The sequence below is a fragment of the Vespa velutina genome, chromosome 16 (genome assembly GCF_912470025.1).
Source record: "Vespa velutina chromosome 16, iVesVel2.1, whole genome shotgun sequence".
Taxonomy (NCBI): Eukaryota; Metazoa; Arthropoda; class Insecta; order Hymenoptera; family Vespidae; genus Vespa; species Vespa velutina.
The window spans coordinates 4,190,591-4,210,590 of record NC_062203.1 but is presented as its reverse complement, the minus strand read 5'-3'; the positions used below and the strand labels follow the sequence as shown (position 1 = coordinate 4,210,590).

At 30.5% G+C, this 20,000-nt stretch overlaps 5 protein-coding genes across 21 annotated transcripts in view; 4 read left to right on the top strand and 1 right to left on the bottom strand.

The window, feature by feature from the left end:
- Positions 1 to 1,063, top strand: part of LOC124954721 — a 1,184-nt gene extending 121 nt beyond the window's left edge. Inside the window, exons 1-2 of the mRNA XM_047508054.1 lie at positions 1 to 567; positions 716 to 1,063. The exon at positions 1 to 567 is cut by the window's left edge and continues 121 nt beyond it. Coding sequence (XP_047364010.1) covers positions 83 to 567; positions 716 to 1,049 — 819 coding nt within the window. The 5' untranslated portion in view covers positions 1 to 82 and the 3' untranslated portion in view covers positions 1,050 to 1,063. The remainder of the gene's footprint in view (positions 568 to 715) is intronic.
- Positions 1,064 to 1,682: 619 nt separating this feature from the next.
- Positions 1,683 to 4,100, top strand: LOC124954719 (transmembrane protein 184C). Of its 6 annotated transcripts, none has more exons than XM_047508052.1 (7): positions 1,683 to 1,727; positions 2,205 to 2,508; positions 2,616 to 2,652; positions 2,730 to 3,007; positions 3,137 to 3,343; positions 3,442 to 3,657; positions 3,773 to 4,100. In XM_047508052.1, the coding sequence occupies exons 2-7, from the start codon at positions 2,261 to 2,263 to the stop codon at positions 4,074 to 4,076; spliced, it is 1,290 nt and encodes a 429-aa protein (XP_047364008.1). In that variant the 5' UTR covers positions 1,683 to 1,727; positions 2,205 to 2,260; the 3' UTR covers positions 4,077 to 4,100. The 6 variants fall into 6 exon arrangements, with proteins under 6 accessions (XP_047364008.1, XP_047364007.1, XP_047364004.1 ...); XM_047508051.1 differs by having other exon boundaries at positions 1,724 to 2,083; XM_047508048.1 differs by having other exon boundaries at positions 1,724 to 2,118.
- Positions 4,101 to 4,730: 630 nt separating this feature from the next.
- On the top strand, positions 4,731 to 8,119 carry LOC124954772 (Bardet-Biedl syndrome 5 protein homolog). 5 transcript variants are annotated; one of them, XM_047508194.1, is made up of 8 exons: positions 4,731 to 5,300; positions 5,593 to 5,741; positions 5,841 to 5,890; positions 5,972 to 6,099; positions 6,236 to 6,371; positions 6,462 to 6,563; positions 6,669 to 6,860; positions 6,934 to 8,119. In XM_047508194.1, the coding sequence occupies exons 1-8, from the start codon at positions 5,260 to 5,262 to the stop codon at positions 7,141 to 7,143; spliced, it is 1,008 nt and encodes a 335-aa protein (XP_047364150.1). In that variant the 5' UTR covers positions 4,731 to 5,259; the 3' UTR covers positions 7,144 to 8,119. The 5 variants fall into 5 exon arrangements, with proteins under 5 accessions (XP_047364150.1, XP_047364149.1, XP_047364151.1 ...); XM_047508193.1 differs by having other exon boundaries at positions 5,823 to 5,890; XM_047508195.1 differs by lacking the exon at positions 4,731 to 5,300 and having other exon boundaries at positions 5,492 to 5,741; positions 5,823 to 5,890; positions 6,921 to 7,061.
- LOC124954771 (WD and tetratricopeptide repeats protein 1-like) lies at positions 7,278 to 11,528 on the bottom strand. 6 transcript variants are annotated; one of them, XM_047508184.1, is made up of 14 exons: positions 11,303 to 11,528; positions 10,880 to 11,004; positions 10,661 to 10,791; positions 10,418 to 10,529; positions 9,859 to 10,245; positions 9,649 to 9,766; positions 9,358 to 9,537; positions 9,118 to 9,233; positions 8,918 to 9,045; positions 8,710 to 8,790; positions 8,467 to 8,609; positions 8,246 to 8,393; positions 7,941 to 8,133; positions 7,278 to 7,825 (listed from the first exon to the last, which is right to left on the bottom strand). In XM_047508184.1, exons 2-14 carry the CDS (start codon positions 10,943 to 10,945, stop codon positions 7,613 to 7,615), a joined length of 2,016 nt encoding a protein of 671 aa, XP_047364140.1. In that variant the 5' UTR covers positions 10,946 to 11,004; positions 11,303 to 11,528; the 3' UTR covers positions 7,278 to 7,612. The 6 variants fall into 6 exon arrangements, with proteins under 6 accessions (XP_047364140.1, XP_047364144.1, XP_047364142.1 ...); XM_047508188.1 differs by having other exon boundaries at positions 9,862 to 10,245; XM_047508186.1 differs by having other exon boundaries at positions 10,880 to 10,975.
- A 741-nt stretch (positions 11,529 to 12,269) lies between these two features.
- LOC124954783 (SKI family transcriptional corepressor 2) overlaps positions 12,270 to 20,000 on the top strand; it is a 100,593-nt gene continuing 92,862 nt past the window's right edge. For all 3 annotated transcript variants that reach the window (XM_047508230.1, XM_047508225.1, XM_047508231.1), the window contains exon 1: positions 12,270 to 12,338. The gene's annotated coding sequence lies outside the window, so the exon portion shown is untranslated. The remainder of the gene's footprint in view (positions 12,339 to 20,000) is intronic.

Sequence of the window (20,000 nt, the reverse complement as noted above, 5' to 3'; positions counted from 1 at the left end):
ATTATTGTAATAATATTATTGTGTGCGATATTGAAAAAAGGAAAAGAAGGATTGACTGAACGTATATTAAAATACGAGAAAGATGAATTTAAAATCGCTATTTAATTTTAATACATCTTTACATATACGTAGGCAAAATATATTAAACAGTAGATATTTTACTTCAAAAACAGAGAATGATGTTATTGTTGACGGTAAAAAATCCATTTATGAAATCGCAGAAGAGACGCCTATTTATGAACACGATCAGCAAGAAAAGAATAATGAAATTGAAAAAAAAAGGAATAAGTCGAGACTTAATCCGCATCATAGAAATATATTATTTGGACAACGTCCTTACAACGAATCTATTGAATGGTTTCATAATACTGTGAAATATAAGAAGCGTATGTTAGGTAAGTATGGTATGAAAGCAGTAGGAGTACCAGCAGGGTTTGCTTGGCCAACGCCAGAAGAAGTTGAAGATATGAAGGAATATGAAAGAGTTGCTTATCCATATAGTATTCAAGAGGAATGGGCTAGGATAGAAGAGGAAAAAAGACAAAAGGCAGAAGCTATAAAGGCTAGGTATAACATTTTTATAATTGCATACATTTGTCTTATATATATATATATGTGTGTGTGTGTGTGTGTATATAAAAGACTTAGTAAATTCCTACGTATTGATTGTTATTTTTGACAATGATCTACATCAATCTCTTACAAAATTTTTTAGAGAAGATGATATATCTCAAAAAATGGCTAAACTGGACAAATGGATGAACGATTTGAATACAAGACTTGCCAAGAAAGAAGCAGATTTATTAGAAGCAAAGAAACATAAAGAACGTTTAATAGAAGAAGTTAGATATCAGCTTGGATTTGATGTACCTATACATGATGAGAAATTTAAAGCAGCAATGGCAGAAAAAGAGAAGGAAGAGAAAAAGAAATTGAAAGAGGCTAAAAAGAAATTAAAGGAAGAAAAGATGTTAGCTAAATTGAACAAACATTCGCAAACCAATGAAAACGCAACTACTGTACCATCTTCGGATGAGCCAATAAAATAAACCATGCTATATAATTGTTGTATAGAATATAACATTAATGTAATGTACATAGATACAAAATCATTGTTTCTTTTTCTTTTTTTTTTTTTTTTTTCATATAATTTAATAAAATATAAAAATTGTTTACATGCATATAAATATCTGCAGTGAAAAAAGTTGATTGTAGAAAAGTGTAACATATTAAGAATAGGTTCATTATGCTGAGTCTTGATTGGTCAATTCTTATATCTTCGTTAATACTGACCAATCAGAATCTCAAAATTTTATATCATTACTTTTATGTTTGGAAATTCATTATATACAGATACATAGACGTATCACTCGTTAATATTTCTTAATAAAATGAAATAAATAAATATATTATTTTATTTATATAGAGAAAATTTACATCAAAGTCAGCTCATAGAAACGTCGCTTTTTTAATGAAAGCATAAAAAATAAATCGAACTTGATCGAATAATTAATTAAATATTTATATTTATTTTTCTATGTAGAAATTTCTCGACAATCAATAATAGATATATTATTACTTCAAATAATTATTTGATAATTAATTTGAAGGTCTAAAAGTTCTGTTAGAAAAAGGTACATCATGATTGGTGGATTTTTTCTCTCGATATTTGTACTATCGATGTGCGAGTCAGTGTCACAGGGACGTACTAAGTTGAAGTTAATTATGTTAGTTTTTATCCGATCCATAAAATATACGTTTGCGATGGTGGAGTTGTTACTTTATAAATAATATATATTTTGATAAATACATTGTATTTTTAGAAGATTTATGTCGTATAGATAAATCCAATGAATTTTGAAGAAGAAATAATATCAATGCAAATTGATTAACATTGTTCGAAAGAAGAGGTTAAAATGATTGACATTAAGCTGTCATTGTTTACCGATTTCTCCTAGTGTTTTTATTTATTCACAATTTTATTAACGGTATTGTGTTGACTAAAGCGTTTATATTATTTCAATATACTTTTATTTTTTAACGATGAATGCTGTTAATGTCCCGTTATATGATTTTTATGAAAGTAAATAACGTCTTATCAGTTGAGCGATAAAATCGGTAGACTGATATATTATACTCATTTTATATTTGCTCAAATAATGATTTATAATAGTTTGCAATATAGCCGCATTTATTATTTTCAGTATGAAAGTGTATAAGTTACAAAAATATGTGAAATACTGTACATCATATAAAAGCAATGGCTTCAATCTGTAGACGATGGAGATTATGGATATTACCAGTTTTGACTTGCTTGTATGCTCTCTTAATTGTTATATTAGTACCGCTTTTAATAGCTAATTCTATTAAGAATGATTTAGATAAACAAAACCAAGATGCATTGGTGGGTGGAGCGTTTGTATTATTGGCATTGCCTATCGCTTTTTACGAAATCGTCCAACATATGATATATTACACTCAACCTAGGTTACAAAAATATATCATTAGGTATATTATGTTATTTTGTGTATGTGTATATATATATATATATATATATATATATATATATCTTTTTTATATTATAATTATTTAACAAATATTATCATTTTGTTTAGAATATTATGGATGGTACCTATTTATGCGGTAAATGCTGTGAGTATATCCTAAAATAATTTTGAAATTATATGTGTTATATATTATTTTTATGATTTATTCGATTGACGTTATAGTGGTTGGGACTTGTATATCCTGAAGGGAGTATATACGTCGATAGTATAAGAGAGTGTTACGAGGCATACGTGATATATAATTTCATGATGTATCTGTTGGCCTATCTAAATGCAGATCATCAATTAGAACACAGATTGGAGATGTCTCCTCAGGTACATCATATGTTTCCTTTATGCTGTCTTCCTGATTGGGAAATGGGACGAGAATTTGTACATATGTGCAAACACGGTATTTTACAATACACAGCAGTTAGGCCTATATCAACTTTAGTATCTTTGTAAGTATTATTAAATTAATATAACAATGATATTTTTCTATATAAATAGCTCACATTGTCATAAAACATTTTATATAATTTCTCATATATATATATTTATATATATTTTATATTATTATATCTTTCTAGTATATGCGAATTAAATGGAGTATATGGAGAAGGAGAATTTAGAGCAGATATTGCTTTTCCATACATGATCGCTCTAAATAATTTGTCCCAATTTATTGCAATGTATTGCTTAGTTCTTTTCTATCGTGCTAATTCGGAAGCTCTAAAACCAATGAAACCAATTGGGAAGTTTTTGTGTATTAAAGCAGTCGTTTTCTTTTCGTTTTTGTAAGTTTTCTCATGTTAACTCTTTTACAATGACAAAAGAAAGAAAGAAAGAGAATTAATTATGCAATCACATTAATTCCATTCACTTTTTCTTACAGTCAAGGATTTATAATCGCCTTGTTGGTATACTTTAACGTAATATCAAGTATATTTAAGACGGAGAACACACATCTTATAAGAAATATATCTTCCAAATTACAAGATTTTTTAATTTGTATTGAAATGTTCTTAGCTGCGATAGCACATCATTACAGTTTTACGTATAAACCATTTGTAAATTTAGCACAGAGTCAAGCTTGGTGGGACGCATTTAGGTATGTATCAATTCTCGATCATAATTAGTTATATCAAATTTATATTAAAATTGAATAAATGTATAGTTAATCAATGGATTAAATAGAAGTTATATGTATATGGATTTTTATGTAGGGCAATGTGGGATGTTTCCGATGTACATAACGATATTAAAGAACACTTAGGAGTTGTTGGATCATCCCTAAGTCGCAGAATTAGAGGACGCAGTGCTTATCAACAAGCATGGGGAAGTGCAACAGAACGTACGTCGCTTCTTCCTGAAGCAGCAGCAGTAATACCTAGAAGCGCACCTGCTTGTTCGTTTTCTAGTTATAATACAGCTGAAAATGGACAGAATAATAATTCCGGTGATAGTTTTTCTGTATCAACTGACATAAATACCGATACGCAGCATAGTACTAATAACATAAGTACATAGTTACGATGTCGAAATCATACGTATGTGAGTAAGAACATTTAATTGGACATAATATCATACTTTCTTTACACGAATTAACGTTATATATCATTTAAATGAAAGAAAGAAAAAGAAAAAAAAAATACACGATTGTACAAATTCTCATAAGTGTAACAACAACATCAACATCAACATCAACAACAACAACAACAACAACAACAACAACAACAATAATAATAATAATAATTATAATTATAATTATAATAATAGTCTACCTTTTTTTAAGGTATTTGAGAACAAGGATTTGATAAAACAACAATAATATAAATGATGTCAACTTAGCTTTCAGTATATTTTAATTTAATAGAATTGATAAATTTTATGTTACCATTGATATTGCCAAATATTGTCTGTATGCATATTAGTTCCTTATATAGAACAAATTTCATTTAGAATTTACTTGAATGTGTATACGCGCACGGTGTACGGTCACATATGTATATACATGATATATTACGATGCTTTTTTATTATTGCTTTAAGAAATATGTGATATTTTTCTTTTGTAAATTCTTTTTCATTTCTATAGTAAATATAGAAAAAAAAATTTTGGTAATTGAAGGTTCATCTTAAATTAAAATTGCAAATATTCTGCGATTAAAGAAACAATATTATTTATTATTTAAAGAGTATATCTTTTTGAGTTTATTATTACATTGAATTGTATTATTAATGAATTAATTATAATTCTGTTATAATATTATAAACTAATTCATATATATTTAATTGATTAATATGCGAATAACGTGTATAGCTGTATATTTAGAATTGTTTAAAAATACTTACTTAAATTATTTTTAATGATAATTTTCTTTATTAATATATTTTAGCTTTAAAAAAAATTATTAAATTTTAAACTTATCTGTATGCGTATATATAAGATTTGAAATATTTTCTTTGTATTTGTCTAACAGATATGTAGAGTGTTTTATGTTACGAGATTTAAAAATTGGCGCCATTTCGTAACCACGCAACATTGTGATACACATCGTGCGTATGTATATATATATATATATATATATATATATATATATATAAATTTGTGTTTGTAGCATTGAGGTATTGACGAACAACGTTCTTTACTTGAAGTATTTTATTAAGTTTATCGATTAAAACTTTCCCAGGTTTTAATCAAATACGTCATAATGTGGCAAGATAAAGAAATAAGATTCGATGTATTTTACAAGTAATTATTTTATCAAAATAATAATTTCGTAAAACTATAGCATGTTTGAAAAATATTTTCTTTTTTTGCGCACTTTATTTTTCTTTTCCTTTTCTTTTCTTTTTTTTTTTTTTTCTTTTTTCTTTTTTCTTATGAGTATAATTATTTAAGTTTTTGACTTAAAATTCATATATAATATTTTAATTTGAGTTTTTAATTGGAGATATTAAATGAAAGAAAATGTGAAAACGAATTTGTATAGAATAATTAATAGTATAATAATTATATCGATTATCTGTCATTTTAAATTTAGTCAGATGCAATTAAGAGCTGGTGAAATTATGGTAGATAAACTCGATATGATAGAAGACACGAAAGGAAATTCTGGCGACAATGGAAGGTTAATTGTAACGAATTTACGAATATTATGGCATTCCTTATCTTTACCAAGAATTAATTTAAGTATGTTCGAACCGACATAATAAATTCTAGGTTTTTATCAATTTTTTTATAAAAAAAAGAAAAGAAAAAGAATTTAATTAGTTTTTGTCATTTTCACAGCTATCGGTTTCAATACTTTCGTTACAATAAATTCAAAAACTGTAAGCACAGTAAGTATCCTTCGTTTAGGTTTATAAAAAATATTAGATATTACGTTTAGAAAAATTATCATATATATATATATATTTTAGGTTAAAGGTGGACAAACACAAGCTTTACACATTTTAACATCTTTTCGGAATAGTCAATATGAATTTATATTCACAAATTTAAATTCAATAAGTACTAGACATTATACCTCAGTTATTGGTGTATATAGGTATGAATTCTTCTTTTTTTTTTTTTTTTTTTTTTTTTTGCTTGATCATAAAATAATTCATTTAATAATGACAATAGTAATAATAATAATAATAATAAAAAAAAGAAATTAATGAATTAATAATTTCTATATGTAGAGCTTATACGTCATCAAAAATTTATCGAGAAATCAAATTAAGAAGTGGTATTGTCAATGAAAATAGATTGACTCTGTTGCCACATGAAAAAGTCCATACAAGTTTGCCGGATGTTTGGAATTTATCTGTTGAACAGGTTTCATATTGTTAACTTGTTTTTTCTTTTTTTTTTTTTTTTTCTTTTTAAATAAAAATAATGTAAATATCGACAATAAATATTTTTTAGGGAAATATCGGAACTTTCATAGTTACAAATATTCGACTCGTATGGTTTGCAGATATGAATAATCAATTTAATGTATCAATGCCATATCTATCGATTGCTAGCGTAAGTTATCGATGATTTATACGTTTCTTCGTATATACATATTTCATGACTGTATGTTATTTGTCATGCGTATCGCGTTGTTTATGAAGGATGGTTCGTTTTTAGGTTACAATTAGAAATTCTAAATTTGGAGCAACATTAGTGGTATTAAGCGACAAGGATAATAATGAATATATTTTAGGATTTCGTATAAATCCAATAGAAAAACTTAATACTCTTCACAAAGAAATTAATATATTAGTAGCAGCGTATAAGAAGTCACCGATCTTCGGCGTAGATTATACTTTTGAATATCAGGTAAAGTTTATTTCATTACGATGATATAAAATATGATATTTTCAATTCGAGTGTATAAAGGTATGAATTGCAGGGACCGATGGAAGAAGAGATTCATCCAGAACGTTTCAACGAAATACAAGATAATCAGGGCGATATTTCCGATGTTGTTGGTTATTATTTTTTCGAAGGAGGTTCGACACAAAGGAAACCAAATTTTTCAAATTACTTGGGATTGGCCATAGAAGATCCTAGAGAAGGAAGTACTTTACAAAATTTATGGGAGCTTGTACCTTCAACGTAATTGATTACTCTAAGTGTTTGTGATAAGAGAATATTTTCTTATATAAATTATATATGACGTATATATATCCTTGTGTGTGTGTGTGTGTGTATATATATATATATATAACAAAGGTAAGATTAACTTACAAATAGTAAAACTAGTACATTAGATTTTATTAAATACAATTTGCAGAAACAAAAAGTTCATATATTAATTTTCTTCTTCTGTACATTTTTTTCTCTATTATCTTTCGAAAACAAATCTTTCGATTAAACAGAGAGTAGAATGTGATGTGCGGGGTTTTAGAATATCTAAATTAATATCAAACATAAAGAAGGTAATAATAAGAGAAGTGTGGTGTAACTAAAAATGGGATCTAATTAAAATGGAATAAGATATATTACGAATATAAGGCGTGCAATAGTTTTTGATGAGAAAAATTTTATCAAATAATCGACATTCGTTTCTTTTCTCTTTTCTCAAAGGCTTAGCTTGGTCTACAATTTAAAGGGTGAACAATCGGTTGATCGTTTTGATCATCAATTTCTTCATTAGGTTCATTCTCTTCAGGTTGTTCAACTGGAAATCTATAACCCATATTAATCAGCATTAATTCAAATGGATCTCTATTCATACGTATTTGATTTGCAGATGCAGCATCTTCCAAATTTTTAATTTCCCTGTCGTTTATACTGCCATCCTAGAATTTATTTCAATAAAAAAAATTAGTCATTTCGTTTCTTTTTTCTTTTTTTTTTTTTTTTAATCATATAATTCAATTGTAACAGTTATATAAGAAATATTGAATTATTTACTTCTGGTAGTGGGCTCCACAATCTGATAACTGGATCTATGCCACTTGTTGCCAATAGACATGTTGATGGATGTGGCTGAAGACAATTTACAATTCTATCATCACCTCTTAATACACGTATAATATTTGTTGTATTCCGATCCCAAATAAAAAAGGAACCATCGTCCGATCCGGCAACTATATATTGTCCATTGCTTAAATAATATTTAATATAATTTTTTTATTGTTATTTATTATATATATATATATATATATATATATATATATATATATATTATTATAAATGATAATAATTTTCTCACATACTTTCCAAAAAAATTAGCTTCTTTTATGTCTGTTGTAGTGTTACAATGACCGCAAAATCTCATTTTATAATCTATAGTATTGCTTCTCCATTCTTTCTCATAGCCTGAGATTCGTGAAAGATCTTGTTCGAAACTATCAATGTCCCTACCTGAAGAATATAAATATTTGGTATACAATTAAAATTTATATCTTGTTAAGTAAAAGTCATTGTATAAACAAACCTGAATCAATAGCTTCTTTAATATCCATTTTCAAAGCTTTGCACGCAGAATTGGACGCATATTCAGGAAATTTGCATAAAAAATTTTTAATAACTTTTTCAGCTTCAACTGATCTATTTAGATCAAACAAACATCGTGCTAACCTAAAAAAAAAAAAAAAAAAAAAAAAAAAAAATTTGATCTCAGAAATGGAAGAATAATAAATACTTTTTTTTTTTTTTTTTTTTTTTTTTTTTTTTTTACCTAAAGTGTGCCTTTACATGTTGCGGATCAAGAAGCAAAGTCGTCCGACAATCACGTAAAGCAGCATAAGTATCACCATCCCTGTAAATGACATTGTTATTGCGTTTATGAAAATTTTACAGCTTCAAAAATATTATTTACAGCAATATAGATTTTTTCTTTCCACAGTAATATATAAATTATTGTTCATTAACAATTGTTTATTTACCAAGCGCGTTTCATAAATGCTGCAGCTCTATTAGCAAAAAGTACAGCTGCTGTGGGGCAGTAACTAATAGCTTTATTATATAAATTGATTGCTATAGTATATTTTTGTTGTTCAAAACCTTCATTAGCCTGTAATATAAAAATATAATTAGATAAATATGTATAACATTAAATTCACTTATGATATAGTACAATATATACCTGACGTTTTAATTCTTCAACATGATGAGGCAGAGTTCTGATATTTGTATTAGCAAGATTAACATCACAATTTTCTATACAACCATTTTTTGATTTTGAATCTTTTTCATTCGTCTCTGTTAAAAATAGAAATTGTTGACGAACTTATAAATGACATGAGAGACCTATATTAGATTATTCGCAGTCAACAAAAAAAAAAAAAAAAAAAAAAAAAAAAAAAAAAAAAAAGTCCATAATTACCTGAAATATTTTTAATATTATAACTTTGAAATATTTTTGAATTCTTTGAATTGTTGATATCATATAAATAAATCTGTTCTCCGCCCATATTAACTAGCAATTCATTCCCATCGGCACTAAAGGTCAAATATGTTGCTGTAAGGCTTCTATTACCATCACGCGGACGTGAGTGTAGATGGCCTATTTAATGTTAAAGAATAGTCTCCGTTAGAGAGATCATGTAACAGGCATCAAAAAGGAGGAGTAAGTACAAAGGAGCCGCGTACGCTATCTCTGATCGTACGAACGAACCCGCGATAAAATACTGTGCACAACCCAATGGTACATTATCCTCCGGATCACCTTCGCCGCTTCGAATGAAGCTAAGATGTCTCCTGTCCCAGTCAACGTGAGGAAAAACAATTGGAACCTGTAGATATTATGGAATACATAGAAAATGTTTTTTTTTTTTTCATTCCATTGAAATAATATATAAAATGATAGTAATTATTTAATACTCAAAACCTGAGAATGTTTGATCATTCTGCGATCATACATCCTTATGTAAGCATCGTTAGCCCCAATAGCTACCAATTCTGGTCTCTTAGGATTTATGGAGATACATTTTCCTTCCGCGGATCTTCCCATATGATTTACCAAGTTTATAAGTACGTTAGGCTCATTATTTTCACATGTATGTGGTACACGTATATCATACTGAAGTACCAAACCATCTTCAGCAACGCTCCAAAATAATGAAGGTATACTTCCTATTGTAGCTATACGTTTAACACGTCCTAGATGACAATAGCATGCAAGGATCGGTTCCGTGAGACTAAGATCGTGTACTTGGACTTTACAATCAGCTGCCCCTGATACCAACACATTATTATTTGTCTTTGGCATGAACTAAAAATAAATATAGATTATAATAAGGCCATAACTTAGCTCAGCTTGATAAAGCGGAAGTATCATGTTTTCTGTTATGAATCAAGAAATGGTTTTATAGAACACTAATCATAATGATATCTTTTATTAAATAATAAATATATATATATATATTTTATAGATATATAGATACCTTTGCAGAAAATATATTTCCACGGTGTCCAGTATGAATAACTAACTTTTTTTCATAACGAAATGGATCCCATAATATAATATTTGTATCATCCGAGGCAGAAGCTAGTACTCTAAAAACATATTTAAAATTGTTTGTTATTATTAGAACAGACAATTTTATTTATTTTATTTTTATTCATTATTAAAACATTAAATTTACATTTGGTTTCATTCTATTGAAAAATAAACAAACTATACGTACTTTCCAGTTTCATCCCATTCTAAACAATTAACACAACCAGAATGACCATTCAATTCTTTTTCTAATCCCAATCGTAATACCAAATCTTCAGTAACGTGTAATTTTTGAGAGACCGTATGTGCTATGGATTCCTATATAATATATAATATCACATAAATAAAGTATAAAGATGAATTTAATTTACAGAGAGATTGTCATAAAACAATTTAATGATTATACTTGTATTTCCCTTTGACGGATAAGATTTACAACCGTGTAATCTTTTTCTTGTCTATGCACTGCCATGTTTATCTTATGTACTGTTTCTCTTAATATCTACAATAGTATTATATTAAATTCAGTAACTGAAAATGATAAGAGAATAAAATAAATTAATGTTAATTAATAAAAAAAACATTCACACTAGGTATCCATTGAAAGATATTAAAGATATGTTTTACAATTGGATTAAATGTTCATTAAAACACATTAATCTATATATGTTGTATATACAAGAACATAAAGGAATGTTTAATAAAAACTTAATCGCGCATGAATTTATTATAGAGTTACGAAAATAAATAACAAATTTCAGATAATAATGTATGCATCGATAAGGAAAAAGTTAATCAGAATACGTGAAGGTTGATTAAAACAACTCACCTATTCTCAAGTTGTACGAGACATATCTTAAAAAGTATAAAGAAAGCCATACTAACGCTTCCAATGTTATTTCACACGCATATAATAAGCTTCAAAGTCAGAATATTCCATATTTTCTTTCTTCTCTTGTGGATTGCGAAAAAAAAATTAAAGTTTTGTTAGAAACGTTTCTCATGAAAAAACACTGATCAACGTTACATTTCCACCATCGAGTATCAGAAACAGTGCTCTCAATCTGAAAACAATGAATTTCCTACTAAATCATTTTGAAAGTGCACGTTTTTCCCGCCAGTAGAATTAAGCATTTTTCGAGCGATTTGAAAGAAAAATTAAAAGGTCGTTTTTATATCGGTCTTCATTAACAAAAATAATTCTTTTTAAAAGTTATTAATTTTTTTCTCGATATCATTAAGCGTGCTTATAGTTTTTTTTTTTGTACATTTTATCTCAATAAAGTAACATACTACTTTATCGAATTATCGATCGAGTAATTTAATTCCTCCATCTTGTCTAGAAGCTCTATGCGTATTAGTCGGTAACGTAGAACTCGAATGAAGTGTAACGGTTTTCGCGACTTTTCGAGTATAGGCTTCTTACAGATTTAATTTTATTGTCTCTTTTGTTTCATTTTATTATTAGAATTCGTAACCCGGTTAGAAATTAATTATGTAATATCCATAAAGACAATAAATCAGGTAATTGTTATATTTCTTCGAATTGCTTTAATATATTTTGAAATAATAGTATCTATAATTAACGATATAACCTAATTAACAAAATGGCATTGTAAATAATTATCGTACATTATCGTTATCGTCGAATAAATCATAACAATTATTTTTATTATTTAATAATTTTGATATTTATGAAACAAATAAAAATAATTATTACGAATCGATTAAAAATTAATTTACATGTATTGCAGGATCGATCGTTAAACGTTTAAACCACGTAGGATTTTGTTATACAAAAATTTGTCGAAGAAATTCATCGCCAGTAAATTCAAATAAATATATGCACGATACGAACGTGAACGGTAAGATATTTACAATATAGAGATACATTTTATTTTAATAGATACGTAAGACAAAATCGAAGATTTCTTTGCATAATGGTCTTCAAAAAAAAGAAAAAAAGAAAAAAAAAAATCAATTCGCAATGCGTTAAAAATGGCGGAAAAAGAAAAAAGACAAAAAAATAAGGAAGTCAATACTCGAATAAAATTATTGAAAATCAACCGAAGGGAGGGCAATTTAAAGTCCAAAGTTCATGGTCCACAACTCCATAACAATCCACGGTCGTAATTACGTTTACGATTACGATTATTATTACGATTACTGTTACGGTTCAGGTTTCGATGTAAGAATATTCAAAGTGGGAACTTTACAAGAGCGAGACGTAGATATCGTGCCCGTTGTGGTTTCTGCAAAGTCCCGTGGCAAAGACGGAAAGTCTAGCTAACGAGGGAGCCAAGAACAGCTTACTTGGCGGAGGCAGACCATTTTCGAAAGTTCCTCGAGTTGTGTAACAAACTTTACTCGGGATTGGTTGCCCGAAGGGACGGGTGGGGCTGGCGGAAGTGAGAAAGAGAAAGAGAGAGAGAGAGAGAGAGAGAGAGAGAGAGAGATAAACGAAGGCGAAGTAAGTCTCAAGTAACATGGCCAAAGAGGAAGGGAACGATGGAGAAGAGTTCCTCCGAGAGAAGAGATTCAGTTAGGAAGGATACTACATAACCGATATATATATATATATATATATATGTATATATATATGTATGTATGTATAGATATATATTATATACCGTCAGACCCGTCCGACGAAATACGTGCAAGCACGTAATAGCAAGCGATACGGAGATACCTTTGGGAACGTGCCTCTTTTTCGAAGCTTTCCATTTCAAAATTGGAAGTATAGTATGTGTATACCTTAACGATATATTTTTTTTTCTATATTCTCATTTCTTCTTCTTCTTCTTTCTCTCTCTCTCTCTCTCTCTCTCTCTCTCTCTCTCTGTTTGTTTTTTTCTCATCTTTCTTTTTTTCTTTCGATCCCTTCCCTCTTCCTTCCTCCGCCCCGTCCCGCTGTTGTCTTTCCGTACCGATATTTATCAATGATCAGAAAGGGAAATAAAATAGAATATAAAGATAAGGATAAAATTAGAAGAATTAGGAAAAATTTTTGAAGTAATTCGAACAGATAAGATCGAATTCGAGATGCAATTTTAGAAAGATGATACCACGATCAGAAGCAGCGAAATGCTTCAGCAGGGACGATGACGATCGGTCGGTCTATGCCCTCGCGTTTCTAATTCCGCCGCTTACTCGCTTACTCGCTCGCTCGTTCGTTCGTTCGCTTGCTCTCTCACTCGCTTGCGCGGACGTCAAACAAACAACCGGCAATTAAATGCAAATACGGCTAATGCGTTCTGGGTCGGATGTGCAAGTCACCGTGCTCGTTATGGAGATCCACCCGCGGCCATGTTGTTTCGTCCAGTGTGTGTTAACTGAATGTGTTACTCTATCTCTTTCTCTCTCTCTTTCTCTCTCTCTCTCTCTGTCTCTCTATCACTATTTTTTTCTTTCTTTCTCTCTCTCTCGCTTTCTGTCTTTCTTTATTTCTCGTATACTGTACAAGTCAATATCGATGTAAACGTCCGTTATATAAAACCGGCTTAAAGATACTCATCGAAATAGAAGAAAAAGAATAATAACGTTCTACAAATAACCATAAGCATCATCAAATGTCCACACTCTTTTACTCTCTCTCTCTCTCTCTGTTTCTTTAAAATTTCCTATTAAATCTTTTACGGAGATCTAACGATCATTCCAACACAACTAGCTAATTATATCTCAATAGAAAAAAAAAAGGGAAGAAAAAAGGAAAAGGAAACAAGAACAAAATAAGATTTTTTTTTTCTGTTCTTTTTTCTCTCTTTTTTTTCTTTTTCTCTTTTTTTTTCTTTTTTTCCCTTTTTTCTCCTTTTTTTTTTTTTTTTTTTTTATTGTAGACATATCCAGAGATGATAAATTAATTTAATTAATAACATTTTGGAGATGGGTAAAATTTTTCCATAGATCTTTGAACGTTCAATACAAGCTATAATTTAGCATCGTAATTATCGTCGATTGTGAAAAGAGAATTAATTTAATAAGATAATGGTGTAGGTATGAAAGATTTCTCTTTTGAAAAAATATCACGTACGCATTAATAATTATAATACATGGATACTAACCACTTTTTTTTTTTTTGCATTTCGTTGTTTTTTCCTTTTTTTTTTTTTTTTTTTTTTTCTTCGATCACCTTATATGTATATATGTATCTTTAATTACAGCGATACAACGATTGCGCGAACTGACATACCTAAATGATGATTTTTGATAAGAAGAAAAAAAGAATGAAAGAAAGAAAGAGAAAAAGAGAGAGAGAGAGAGAGAGAGAGAGAGGGAGAGGGAGAGAGAGAGAGGGAGGGAGAGAGAGAGAGAGAGAGAGAGAGAGAGAGAGACCGTCAGAGAGTTTTCTCATTAGAACGAGTCGGATTATCGGATTTGTCTAGAATTTGTCGAATCGTTCCGATTCCTTTCGATATTCTCCAAGGACGTTGATCCCAGCCTATTGAAAATCGCGGGAGTATGAGTGTAAACCTAGTACGACGAACGATCCTTTTCGTCCTGCCGGGTCTTCCTTTTGACGCGACGCATCATCAACGTATATATATATATATACATAGATATATCTACCAGTAGAGTATATAGCTACAATATTGAATGGGGATAGCAATGTTACTGGTTATGTCGTCGATGAGGAGAGAGTCAGAGATAGAAAGAGTGAGAGATAGAGATAGAGAGAGAATGAGAGAGAGAGAGAGAGAGAGAGAGAGAGAGAGAGAGAGAGAGAGAGAGAGAGATAGAGAGGGTGCATCGTGTTGCGTGTTCGTGTATACGTCGATCCGCATTATGGACTATGTTCGTATATTACCGGTTCTCGATACACGAAGCCTATGCACGTCGCATAGAATAGACCGGTGGATTACGCGTTATATACAGTCTATGGGATTTGAGGGATATCGTGTAGTACACACACGCGAGAGTAAATCTTTCTCTTTTTCTCTCTCATCCTCCCTCATTTCTCTCTCTCTCTTTCTCTCTCTTTCTCTTTTTCTTGTAAGAAGAAGCCATCTAGAAAGAGAGAGAGAGAGAGAGAGAGAGAAAGAGGATATCTCAAAGAAGATTAGATCTTTTCATTGTCATTGATTTAATCGAGCTCTATCTTCTCGTGTTTTATATATTTCCATGACTTGACTTCTTTTTTAGGGATCGAAATTATATATATATATATATATATATATATATATATATGTTTCTTTTATGTAAATCTTTTCTTTTAAATCAGAGTTTGATATTGGATTAGTAAAGGGGAATACATTTTTGACATTGATTTTATTTATTTTATTTATATATATCTTTCATACCATTTATTTGTTTTGATTAATCGAATCGTATAAATTAGAATCGATATAATATTATATTTATTTTTTGTCTAAACGAGATTCGCTTTTTAATTAGTATATATATATATGTATATATATATATATATATATATATATATATATATATATATATATATATATATATATATATATATATATATATATATATAGATTGATTCGCACGTACATGATGTAGAATTTAGTCGAGCAAGCGTGCAATACACGTTCGAGCGTGACAGCACGTGGCTACAATATCGAAATCTTGATCAGCGTATAGATCGAGCGAACGCCATTCGTCAAGGTTCTGCGAGCTCCCTATAAAAATTGTGATACCGATCTTTTTCCTTGCATTAAGCCGCTCGTCACGTGTACGAAAAATTTTTCGAACGAAACGTATCGAATAATACGTAAGCATGTAGGTATACATATAGGTTTTATGATTATGATAAAATTAAAGAGGGCTTGATTATCTAAACGATTATTATGTTCCGACATAATTTTTCGATTAATTTTCATTTGCTTTTTATTTTTCTTCTATTCTTTTTTTTTTTTCTTTTTCTTTCTTTTGATCGTTCATTATTATTTCGATTAATAGATACGTTCGATAGTTAATACATTTTTTATAATTTATTATTAATGATTTATAATATTGAAAGAGTATTAATGCTGTAATTGTAACATTATAATATTAATATTAACACAATATCCAATATTATAATATTCTGTTATTAATGTATTAAATATACTACGCATAATTCACGATATGTATATTACATTTAATATTCTACACTATAGTACTTAATGTTAAAGCAATAATTAATATATTAATATCATAGTAATATTATTAATATACGACGCTAAATACTTTATAATATTGATGCACGATAATCTTCAAGTTATATTATTTTTTATAAACATTAAATAAAAAATATAAGCTCATATAAGATTAAATAAATAAATCGATTGGTATTATGAAATATATATATATATATATATGTATACCTATATAAGTATAAGAATTAATTAGGAACACAACTTACATATACATACACACATACATGTAAATAAATAAATATATATATATACATATATATATCGATATCTCGACTATTATACAAATGTATAAATTCTAATGATGTACCTACAAGGTTGTAATCATTGACATAGTAGATTTACGAACGAAGAAGTAGAATTCGAAGGGTTGCTCTACGGCATCGACATCTTCCGTTTTGAGATGAACTCCCTAACGAGGAAGAGACGTGCTTAGAGGATGCTCAGGGAGGAAGGAAAACGACAACGAAGAGGGCGAAGGGGTGCGGAGGAGGAGGAGGGGGGGGAGGGGTAGAGAAGAGGTTGAAAGAGGAGGAAGGTTGAAGAAGGAGGATGAGGATGAGGATGAGGAGGATGTCTCGGCGGTGGCGAACAGCGACGAACAGAAGCGGAAACAATTAAATGCTCATGCTCGAGCGATCGCATTGTTCGCGTTGTACACGGTGTACAACGGGGGTTCTGGGCTCGGGTTACGGGGTACGGGGGTTTGGGAGTTGGGGGCAGGGGTCGCGGCCGCTCGCGATTCGCCGGATCACCGGCGGCATTCAATCGACTCGCTCGTACGAGATACATCGTTGACTCTCGAAGACCATTTGTGTGTGCCACATTGTGTCACGTTTATTCGCCGAATGGTCTCTGATTTGGCCAAGGGTAAAAAAAGAGAGAGAGAGAGAAAACGTTCTCTCTCTCTCTCTCTCTCTCTCTCTCTCTTTCTCTCTCTGCTTCTCTCTTTAACGTCACGTGAGAATCTATCTCATCGAAAACGGAAACTAGCTGACGGATGATCAACCGAGTGTAAACTGATCGAACAAATTTATCTTCAACGAGATATCGAGATATCCTATTGATACGATACGACGCGATACGATACGATAATTTAATATTGTAAAACAAAAAAGATATGCATAATTAGACAATACTGGATGATACGTCGAAAGCTTTTAAAGTTCGACGATCTGATGGTAATGATTAGTTCTAAAAAAAAAAAAAAGAAAGAAAAAAAAATATGAAAAAGAAAAAGAAAACAATTCTCGAGAGAAGGAAGTAAAATTTGATATTTAGAAACTTTTAAGTGATTAAGTAGATAATTGGGTACTTACTAGCGAACGTAATCCTAGGTAACATTATATCAATATAAATATAAAAACATACACGAATATCTTGTGTAAGTACATGGATATTTCCCTAGGGGGAAAAAAAAAAAAAGGAAAACGAAAAAAAGGGATTTGAATTTTGAGACACGTTAGTCCGACGAAAAACGAGGGGTAGGGGTAGAGATAGGGGTAGGGGTAAGGGTAGGGTTATGCAAATGTATACAAATGCGAGCGAGAACATTTTTTCTCTCACCTCTTCCCCCTCTCTCTCTCTCTCTATCTCTCTCCTGCTTCTTCCGCTTTCTCAGTATTTGTTATCTAAGGTGTAAGCATTTATACGTAAGTATGCACGTATACAAACACATACACATATGTACATATTGTATATATATATATATATATATATATATATGTATGTATGTATGTCTACATATAAATAGATAGAGGTACAGACGAATTCCATGGAAAATAGAGAAGCCACGTTCTCTAACCAGTACCGAATGAGCCTTCGACCATCCTCCTCCTTACCCTTCCTCTCCTCCTTCTCCTCCCGTATGTTTCCCTCCTTTCCTCTCGTTCAAATCCTCCGTTTTCGCACATCTGTACAACGACGACCGGTCCCTAGGTATTATTTTGCCCGAGGCAACAGCCAACGAAAGTCGTTTCTCTCTCTCTCTCTCTCTCTCTCTCCTCTCGGAACACGGTGTATGAATAAAATATTATTTTCACGCCATGTCGCATCAGGCAAGGTCCATTTCCCCGTTCTTTTTTCTTCTACTACTTCTACTACTACTACTTCTTTTTCTACTTCTTCTTCTTCTTCTTCTTCTTCTTCTTCTTCTTTTTCTTTTTCTTCTTCTTCTTTATCCGTTCGATCTTTTTCTTACACTACTTTTATTCGTCTCTCTCGAACTCGTATCGAAATTTACCATTATTATGTTATGTATCTGTATATTTTATTATATGAACTAGTATTTCCTATTTCTTTATTTTTGTTTCCCCTTTCTTTTTCTATTTTCTCTATAAATCTTTTTCTTATTAGATATAAATTTATCAAAGATTTCGGTACTTCTAAAAGTACACTAAATATATTTCATTGATTTGATAATTAATAACAAAGAGCATTATAATTATTATAGTACTTACGTACTTTCAGTGTCGTCTGATATATACAGGGTAAAGTCGAAAGTTTCTTAGGCTTGTAATTTTAAACAATTCGACGAAGAATGTTGGCTTATTAGATATGAAAAGGAAAAAAAAAGAAAAAAAAAAAAAATGGAAAAAAATGTGTCTCGAAAAAGAGGCTAATTGATTTGTAAAAAAAGTCACGAGGAAGGATTATTGTTAGGAAGTTAAAAAAGGGTAGTCGCGTATACTTATAGATAAGATATTATTGAAGAGTAGTCCCACATATATACACATACATGCACACATACGCACGCGTAACTATCTACTCCGAACGCGATGGGTTCGTGCTAACTCTTTCAAAGTACATATCTCCTATTCGAGTTAGCAAGCATCTATGAAAGATAGAGATCACGTTGAACGTGAAAATAATATCGTTAGGTAGGACTAATGGAGGAGCCGCGAAAATTATTGCTCAAACGTAGCATATTTATCGCGTAGCGCTTGGTACCGGTCGAGAAGAGTAGAGGAGGAGGAGGAGGAGGAGGAGGTGATGGAGGAGGAGAAGAGAGGAGAAGAGAGGAGGACGAACGGGGTAGGGGGACGAAGAGCAATGGGAAAGCAGGTTGGCAGCCACCCTCCGTCGGTGCAACGTGTAATGTATTTTAAAAGCGTGCCTTCCAAGGGTGGCGTCAAAAGCCGATACAAAATATGATCAAATAAAGCGCGAGAGAATTCAATTTGGCAGGCTCTTTCTCCGCACGGCGGCTTCGGGCCGCATGAAAAATCGCATCAAAACGTTCTCCGGGTCCTTTTCTCTCTCTCTCTCTCTCTCTCTCTCTCTTCCTTTTTCTATTTTTCTCTTTCTCTCTTACTCTGTCTCTGTCTCTCTTGAAAAGCAACGTGTCAATACTCACACGTCGAAGTTACAATTGCCATGGTC

What these genes read in the sequence shown, in the direction of transcription:
- LOC124954719 (XM_047508052.1), top strand. Translation starts at nt 2,261, where the DNA reads ATGGCTTCAATCTGTAGACGATGGAGATTATGGATATTACCAGTTTTG. An exon ending in CTATTTATGCGGTAAATGCT is followed by an intron (nt 2,653 to 2,729) that starts GTGAGTATATCC and finishes TTGACGTTATAG; the next exon opens with TGGTTGGGACTTGTATATCC. An exon ending in GTCGTTTTCTTTTCGTTTTT is followed by an intron (nt 3,344 to 3,441) that starts GTAAGTTTTCTC and finishes TTTTTCTTACAG; the next exon opens with TCAAGGATTTATAATCGCCT.
- LOC124954772 (XM_047508190.1), top strand. Translation starts at nt 5,510, where the DNA reads ATGAAAGAAAATGTGAAAACGAATTTGTATAGAATAATTAATAGTATA. An exon ending in TCAGTTATTGGTGTATATAG is followed by an intron (nt 6,100 to 6,235) that starts GTATGAATTCTT and finishes TTCTATATGTAG; the next exon opens with AGCTTATACGTCATCAAAAA. An exon ending in CATATCTATCGATTGCTAGC is followed by an intron (nt 6,564 to 6,668) that starts GTAAGTTATCGA and finishes GTTCGTTTTTAG; the next exon opens with GTTACAATTAGAAATTCTAA.
- LOC124954771 (XM_047508184.1), bottom strand. Translation starts at nt 10,945, where the DNA reads ATGGCAGTGCATAGACAAGAAAAAGATTACACGGTTGTAAATCTTATC. An exon ending in GCATTTATGAAACGCGCTTG is followed by an intron (nt 8,791 to 8,917) that starts GTAAATAAACAA and finishes TGTCATTTACAG; the next exon opens with GGATGGTGATACTTATGCTG. An exon ending in TAAAGAAGCTATTGATTCAG is followed by an intron (nt 8,394 to 8,466) that starts GTTTGTTTATAC and finishes TATATTCTTCAG; the next exon opens with GTAGGGACATTGATAGTTTC.